The 8,894-nt window shown below is 51.5% G+C and overlaps 1 protein-coding gene across 1 annotated transcript in view; it reads left to right on the top strand.

The window, feature by feature from the left end:
- The first annotated feature begins 8,807 nt into the window (after window positions 1-8,807).
- Window positions 8,808-8,894, top strand: part of GTF2IRD1 (GTF2I repeat domain containing 1) — a 27,984-nt gene continuing 27,897 nt past the window's right edge. The window contains exon 1 of the mRNA XM_044430367.1: window positions 8,808-8,845. Coding sequence (XP_044286302.1) covers window positions 8,808-8,845 — 38 coding nt within the window. The remainder of the gene's footprint in view (window positions 8,846-8,894) is intronic.

The following is an 8,894-nucleotide window of genomic DNA, read 5'->3' on the forward strand; positions in this document are numbered from 1 at the left end:
TTTAACTAAGTGTTCACTTTCATCTTGGTTTTGTTCTTTGCTGGCCGCCTTGAGCACCAGTATTGACTGGTGGAAAAGCGCTACATAAATCAAGAAGCTGGAGACTTTGAAACGTGTTTACAAGCACAGCATACGCAAGAGGAAGGGCTGCCCCTCCAGAGGAAGGGGACGACTTAGTTGAGGCCACCACTGAGAAGACACTGCACCTTGGATATGCTGGCTAACAATCATAGTGGCAAGGGTTCAGGAAGGACCCCAACATGGTTTATAAGCAGGGGTTTTTGGGTGAGGACAGGCAGGACATCCAAGGTTAAGAGTGGCACTTTGGATATAGACTGGATGGCCACCCATCACCTCCAAATTCAAAAGCGGCATGATTTATACCAGTTGCTGGGGAAACGCGCAGGAAAAGCTTGCTGTGCTCGTGTCTTGTGTGTGGGCTTTTCGAAGCTACTTGGCTGCCCGCAGTGGGAACACGAAACTGGGCTAGAAGGGACCCTGTTCCAGATCAGCAGGCTGCTTGACCCCGTGTGAATTCAGTGGCGCATCTGCTTCTCCCTCCCCTGGGAGAAACCTGCCCAGCAGCTTTGGATGCAGGTGCGGGCAAGAGGAGGGGATGAAGGCCCTTCTCCTCATCCATCGTCCTGCGGTTTCTCAACTCCAGGTCGCCCTGAAGTGCCTTTCGCACATGCCCAGCAACTTCCATGCACACAACCATGAATCTTCCACCTCCACGCACATGTAAGAGCAGGTCCCTCTGCAGTCCGGATGACACAACTCCTCACACTGCAACGCCGGCCCTGCAGTGTGGGTCAGTTGCCCGAGGCCCCCGATGTGCCTGAGAGATGCTTGGGAGTGCCGTGGGTCGCTGGCCCCCTCTCCCTTCATCAGGCCTCCCATGGCTATCCTAGGGGACACCTTTTTCTGAGAAGCGTGCGTGGGAGGAGTTTCTCAGCCAGATCTTCTCTTTTCTCTTTGCCCCCTTTGGGCCCCTGGAGAGCAGTGCCCGTCTTTGCCACGAGCCTCTAGGAGCAAAGAAAGAGCTCAAGTTGCACCTCCCCAGTTTGTAAACCGAGTCCTAGTTTGACGGTGGGCTGTCAACACTCAGGGCCCCTTTAAAATGGGAGTTTTGAGTGGGAAGTGGGTGGATTTCAACTGGAACGTGCCTCTGAGAATATCCCAGTCCGGGGCTAAGTTTGCATGGCACAACAGCCTCCTGTGGGTTGAGCAAATGCCGTGGCAGCACACAGGTGACCCAGGATCCCAATTTAGACATCCTGACAACCCATGCTTTGTCCTGCCATGCAACCTCATAGTTGCAAGAGAGAAATTGCATCCCTCCGGTTTTGGGTTCCGGTTGCCTCTTGGGTCCCTCCGTTCCTCACAGCCAGTCCCTGCTTTTCAGCCCTGCAGACGGCTTTCAGGCTTCCTTGGACTCAAAGGGATGCATCTGCTTCTTGCAAAAACCTGGCTGCTTGCAATCGCAGTCACCTCTCGCAATTCCTGGCTGCTTGCTGCAATGCTGAGTTCTTCCAGCACGGTCATAAACCTTCCATGTGCCGAGCGGGGAAAGGGGGCCAGCGGCAGACGGATTTGGCCGCTGCAGATATGTTCAAGGCACAGGGGCAGAAAAAGCTGCATGCATTGTTTGAAGACAAGTCGGCGCATTGTCACGGAAGGGAACGCCGGGCTCCTTTTCATGCTGTTTGCACAGAGAAACTGCCTTAAGGGCTTGAGTTCTGAAGTGAAAATTGTTTCCTCATATCCACAGCCAGAAAGGTTTTGAAGTCAATCTTTAAAAACACACATTGTGGTTTCTATTAACCTTTATGTCAGGAGCTGCTGTTTTCCTCATTGGTTGTGTTTTGCCAACCGCAGTGTGTGCTTTGCCCAACAAGAGGAGAACTGTTTATCCGCTAGGACAAAACAATTTTCCTGAATGTCTTTTTTGATGAATATCTTCTCTGCCTTTTTGTCTCAAAAGGCAATCGCAGTGCATATTTTACATGCAAGGCCTTCTTGCCGGCCCACGTGATCCACTGGGCAAGGGCTCCAACATGAAGAAGCAGGCGTGTCCGTGCCCGTGTCCGTGCGTGCACATGGAGCATGGGATTTGCAACATGGGACCAGAAATGCTGCTAAAATTAAAACCCTGTTGCAGGGAACATAGAAACAGAGTGAGGCAGAAGGCGTCTCCTGGGCCACCTAATCTAGTCGGACCCCAGGCTTCGTCTGAGCTTGTTTGGCTCCATCACCAACATCCCGTGAACCCATAAAACTCCAACTCTGTGAGGATTCTGTAGAAACGGCTGAGGAATCTGTTCAGTTAGCATTTCAGTGCAAACATACCAAATTTGCATTAACTAAAACGGAACATGGGCCAATATGGGGTTGTGGTTAAGATTCTAAGGTTGGGACTCGGGCAATCCAGGTTCGAGTCCCCACTCAGCGATGGAACTCACTGGGTGACTTTGGGCCAGCCCTAGATTCTCAGCCTAAACTACCTCACAGGGTTGTTGTGAGGATAAGATGGAGAGCTGGAGGAAAACCACGTGAGCTGCCTCAAGTGGCTTGAAAGGGAAAAAGCGGGATATAAATGTAATAATAAAAGCAGACGGTGACAACATGTGCGATTATAGCCTGCTCTCTTTCTTCTTGGAACCCAAGGTGACTTGCATAGCTCAATTTTTATTCTCACAACAACAACCTTGCAAGGTAGGCTGGCTGGAGAGTTCAGTGAGCTTCAAGGCCAAGTGGGGACTAGAACCTGGATCTGGCAGGTCCCCAGTCCAGTGCTTTCAGCACCACACCGCACCGGCTGAGATGTGGCCCGCGATCCAAAGCAGATAGAAGACTGAGGGAGCCTAGCGGTGCGGGGGAAAGCACATGGGTGAAGCTACTTTTCCCTCACTGTGCCCCCTCGGGGCAGAGACCTGTCTGTTTGTATTCTGTGAAGGAGGATGCTTCTAAAGATGTGCATTTTCAGATTCTTGGGAGAATCTCACTTGCAGCTCAGAGGTTGGGCACCTGCTTGGCATGAGAGATGTGCCAGGTTCTAATCTGGCATCTGTAGGAACAGCTGGAAAGGTCCATTCTGAAAACCCGGAAAGCCAGAACGCTTCATGCAGAGCTCTGAGGACAAATTGTCTGGTGTGGCTTGAGAGAACCTCCTAGATTCTTCTCCTCCACAGACCAATAATTTCTGAAGCCTTTAAGTGTTGCTTAAAGATGTGTTAAACGTGCATGTCATTGGGCACATCTTAAAATCAGTGCATAGCTGTGATGAATTCTCAGTTCTCCTGAAGATGTACAGGTTCACCATGGCTGTTAGGAGGGAGTTCAAGTCTTGTTTTAATTTTCCATTTTTAAAGTAGGGACCTAGCTTTCCCTCGAGGGGAATCCTTAGTTCAGACATCAGCACTCGATTCTGGTTTGCGCGAAGCATTATTGAGAACACAGATCATGGTTTGAGTTTCTGGGCATGCTAGCAAACCATAGTTTTGAGTGTCATTCTGCTGTCTGCTCCATTTCCAGAGGTGAAGAAATGAACGTTGTTTGCTTTGCTTAGCAGGGTTGTCAGACCAAACCTGCCATTGGCGCAAACCAGCTTGGCTTCAGATCATGATCACCGATTTTGGCCCCACCTGTGACGTTTGCACTGTAGCAAAGATTTATTTGGTGTGTTTATTTAAACTCCCTTATCCTGCCATGGCATGATTTTGGCCAGAGCCAATGAGTCAGCAAGGATTGCTTTAGAAAAACTGCCAATATACAGGTAATTCTGGAAAAGGTTTTGGTCTGTGAAATTGTTCTGAAGCTGGCATGGAAAAAGAGGAAGTGGGAAATAATTTTTGGTCACAATCCGTGCAGATTGCTGGAAAGTCTGACCACCCAAATTTTATGTTGATTTCTGTGGGTGATCGGGGAAATGACATGGTGCTCATGAGCTGATCAGATGTCTGGGAAATCAGGTTCCCCTGGAAATGCCCCGAAAATGACCAAAGAGTCCCTCTGTTTTGAGCATCCACCCCAGGAGAAAATCAAACGTTGGCATTCAATCCACAACGCCAAACACTGAATCGTACCATCCCTGGCTTAAAAATGCAGCTTGAAAGAAGGGGTTGTGACCAGCCATAAAGTTGGAAGCATTAGCTGCTCAGATGTACCCCCAAAGACCAGCAGGCATTGGATTTCATACAGAACAGGTGTTGCTTCCCCTTCGCAACCCCGTCGTCTGCAGCTCCCACATAATGTTCCAGAGAGCCACTGTGACAGAGTGGTTAAGAGGTTAATTGTCAAAACTGTGCTTTGCTGGGCAGTGTAGCCAGTGAATGGGGTTCACGGAAAGGACATTCGGACGCCCCCTCTTTTGTGGCCAAATGTCCCCGCCCTGTTTGGACTTCATTTGGCGGCGTGGTCGTCCGGGACGGCTGAGGCTGCATTTGGCTTGGTTCCGGTGTGGCTCTGGAGGGGCTGGAAATGGCTGCTCTCGTTCCAAGACTGGCTTGGCACACGCAGTGGCCGGGATCAGTCATGGGTTGAGCCTTGGGCTGTTGCAGGAAGATGGGCCATCGTGTTGTCTGGACCCAGCTGCTTTAGCAAATCATGGTTTGTTGCTTTGTTTCAAACAAAGCCTGAAGAAGACTCATGGTTTATTGTTGGGTTGTGAACCCTGGTCTGCTGATCATAATTTGATTGTAACTGGATCCTGAGAACCGGTGTGGTGTAGTGGTTAAGAGTGCAGGACTGGGACTCAGGCGACCCGGGTTCTGGTCCCTGCTCAGCCATGGAGCCATCTGGGTGACTTTGGGCCAGTCACAGACTCTCACCCCAGCCTACCTCACAGGGTTGCTGTGAGGATAAGAGTGAGAGTAGGAAGAGAATTATAGCCCTAACCCTCAAGTTCTTTAAAAGCAAAGGTGAGCTCTGAATCTAATGAAAGAGAGAGAGAGAGAGATACCCCATGAAGTCAAAGCAGGGAGCCTGTAGCCCTCCACATATTCTCAGAGTCCACTTCCCATCAGCCCCAGGCAGCATATCCAGCTGTTGGGTTGTGTGCTGGGCACTTTAGCCCTGCACATCTGGCTCAGCATCTGTGTCCTGTACATATGATGGGAACAACCAGATGCTTCTTCCCTTGATCCGAACAGAAAGGGTGGAACTTGTTGAGAATAATTCTAGCTGTATAACCAGGAGTATTTCTCTCCCTCCCAGTGTTCAGCACTTTCTAAACTCAACGCAGAAGTTGCCTGCATTGCAGTCCATGATGAAAACATCTTCGTTGTTGGGACAGAGAAGGGGAAGCTCTTCCTGAACGCGAGGAAAGAGGTCCAGGCGGACTTCAAGAAATTCTGCAGTAAGTCTTTGGTTCTTCCCTTCCCGCAAGACTAGGGCTCCGCGAAAAGGACAGCACAGTGTCAGAGCCAGCTGAAGGATCCGCTCAAGGCCAACCCGGACGGAAGGGCTACAGATCCATTTCTTCACCATTCCGTCTTGTAGACCGTGTGGGCGCAGGTCAAACTTGCTGGATCTTTTTTGGTGTTCCCTTCCGTTACCCAGAAACCTGAGGTCCGCCAACCAGAGCCAGATGCAGACGGATGCTTTGGAGGCAGACCTACCCTAAGAATGAAGGAGGGGCCACTGCTCAGTGTCTGAGCAGCCCCCACGTTGATTTTGGGTTGGTCAGCCATGTTTGATCTTGGTTTAACTTGGGGTTCTTTAATCCACAAACAACCCCACATGCCTGAGTTCAGAAGTCATGGACACAGCCCATGATTGCCACGTTCATGGATGGTTACACAAAAGCAGGAGTGGCTTGCAGGTAGGATGCGTCCCTGCCATTGCTGGGTTGAATCAGTCCACAGTCGCTGCCCTCAGATGGGACTGAGGGGCTTGGAAGCAAACGTTTCCAAGTCGGAGCCCCCAACGCCTCCACCCAGTGGTGGCAACAGGACTGAGCAGGGCCATATTCACAGTGTGCCTTTACTTACGAGGAGGCCTTATCCCTCAGCTGGACAACTCTGCATCTAGCAATCAGATCTGTGTCTGACTCCCTTGTCATGGTCAGATCCCTTCCTCGTGAGGTTTGAGCTCGATGGCAGCCTTTTCCTCTGTAAGGGTGCGGACCCGATTGTGTTGGTCCGCCCTTGGAGCCGGATGGATTCCTGAAGGCTCTGGGGGATTTTCCAGTTGATAAAGCTGGCGCTCCTGTTGATGCTCTGGTTGAACTGTGGAATGGGGAGATGACCAGGACTATCGACACGATCGCTCCTCAGCATCCTCTCCTGCCCAGCAGAGCCCGTCCATCCCCCTGGATACACCTGAATTACGGGCGATGAAGTGGGTTGGGAGATGACTAGAGCGTAGGTGGGGGAAATCACGGGATGAATCTGACCAAACACGCCTATGAGCCCATTATCAGGCCTATGCTGTGGCAGTGAGGGCGGCGAAGAAGAAATTCTTCTCCGCTTCCATTGCCTCCTCCCAGTGCTGTCCAGCAGAACTTTTTCAGGTGGTACAGGGGCTAGTACATCCTGGCCCTAAGAAAGATCCTGTACCACCTTTGATGGCCCGCTGTGACAACTTTGCCTAGCACTTTAAGGAGAAAATCACTCAGATTCGTCATGAGCTGGACTCCACAAGTGATTCAGATCCTTTAGGGGAGACGCCAATGACTCCATCTGGTCAGGTATTGATGAATTTCAGTTACTGCGGCCCGATGTTGTGGACAAGGTGCTTGGACAAGTACATCCTACCACCTGCTTACTCGACCCTTGCCCTTCCTGGCTGCTGACCAAAGCCAAACATGGGATTGTTTCCTGGATCCTGGTGGTTATTAACACCTCTCTGAGGGACAGCTAGGTGCCCACTCCTTTAAAGGAGGTGGTGATCAGGCCTGTCCTAAAGAAGGCGTCTCTGGATCCAGAGATGGCCGCCAGTTATAGACCAGTGGCCAACATCCCGTTTTTGGGCAAGGTGTTGTAACGGGTGGTGGTGGGACAACTCCAAGCACTCTTGGATGAGACTGATTATCTGGACCCAATTCAGCCCGGCTTCAGACCCGGGTACGGTACTGAATCTGCCTTGGTCGCCCTCTACGATGACCTGTGCAGGGAGAAGGACAGGGGGAGTGCGTTCCTGTTGGTTCTTCTGGACCTCTCAGCGGCTTTCGATACCATCGACCATGGTATCCTTCTGGATAGGCTAGCGGGATTGGGGGTCGGAGGCACCACGTGGCAGTGGTTCAGCTCCTATCTCAACGGCCGATTTCAGAAGGTGGTGCTGGGGGACTATGGCTCTGCGTCATGGCAACTATGCCATGGAGTTCCTCAGGGGTCCATCTTGTCCCCCTTGCTATTCAACATCTACATGAAACCGCTGGGAGAGGTCATCAGGAGGTGTGGGCTGCGGAATCACCAGTACGCTGATGATACCCAGCTCTACCTCTCGTTTTCCACCAATCCAGGTGAGGCAGTGGCTGTGCTGAACCAGCGCCTGGCCGAGGTAATGGGCTGGATGAGGGCCAATAAACTGAAACTCAATCCAGATAAGACGGAGGTCCTGTTGGTGGGTGATTCGAGCTCCTGGGTAGGTGACTTGGGCCTTGCCCTGGATGGGGTTGCACTCCCTCTAAAGGACAGGGTCCGCAGCTTGGGAGTGCTCCTCGACCCGGAGCTGTCCTTGGAAGCTCAGGTGACAGCGGTGGCGAGGAGCACTTTCCTTCAGCTAATCCATCAGCTGCATCCCTACCTGGAATACGACTGCCTGGCGACAGTGACACACGCACTGGTGACTTCCCGCCTTGACTTCTGTAACGCGCTTTACATGGGGCTGCCCTTGAAGATGGTCCAGATACTTCAGATGGTGCAAAACAGAGCTGCCAGGTTGCTGATGGGGACTGGGTGTTATTCTCATATAACCCCAGTCCTCTGTCAGCTCCACTGGCTTCCCATCGAAGTCCGGGCTCAATTCAAGGTGCTGGTTATTACCTATAAAGCCCTAAACGGCTTGGGACCAGGATACCTAAAGGAACGCCTTCTTCCCTATTTGCCCTCCTGCCCCCTGAGATCAGCAGCAGAGGTGGTCCTCCGGGAACCCTCCATGAAAGACGTTAGGAGACCGAGCACCCGGAGGAGGGCCTTCTCTGCAGTGGCGCCCCCACTATGGAATGCGCTCCCCAGAGAGGTCCGCCTGGCGCCGTCATTATATGTTTTTTGGTGCCAGGTTAAGACCTTTTTATTTAATCAATATTTTAATAAGCTTCAATATTGAATGCTATCATATTTTAATTGCAGCCAGAGTGGGTCATTAATTTATTTATGTTCTGTTAGAAATTTGTATTTTATTTGTGTAAGCCGTCCTGAGGCTCTTGCAAAAGACGGCATACAAATATCCTAAATAAATTTTTAAAAAATCAGCCAAGCCTTGACTTCCAGATGCCTGCACTCTGAAGAGTGAGGTAGCTACTCAGCATCTGTCCTGAGACCAAAGGATTGTGGGAAGAAGGGCTGGCTGTGTTGTCGGGATCAGCAGCCACCTCCTGTGGGCTCAGGAACCCCCCGATCTGGCCCAGATACCAGCCTTCCCTCTGTGGCATTTGACTGGAGAGGGTGCCGGCCATCCCAGAAAGAGAATCCCGCAGACGCTGCTGGAAGAAGCTGCATGTCTGGAAAAGCACCTTTGGGTGCATCCACACCGGTGCATCTCCGGCCGCCCCCACACCCTGGGGGCTGAACTGCCACCTGCAGTACATCCACAGCTCCCCACATGTGGGCCAAGAGCCCCGACTGGGCCTGAGCTGGGTGAAAATGCCAAAAAACCAAGGCTGTTTCCTTACGAACCAGAGGTTTTCCGTGCGAGAGAAAGCGTGGGCCTCGCTGCACACTTGATGCCAT

The sequence above is a fragment of the Varanus komodoensis genome, unplaced genomic scaffold, assembly GCF_004798865.1.
Source record: "Varanus komodoensis strain SLA01 unplaced genomic scaffold, ASM479886v1 scaffold20_1, whole genome shotgun sequence".
In the NCBI taxonomy this organism is placed as follows: Eukaryota; Metazoa; Chordata; class Lepidosauria; order Squamata; family Varanidae; genus Varanus; species Varanus komodoensis.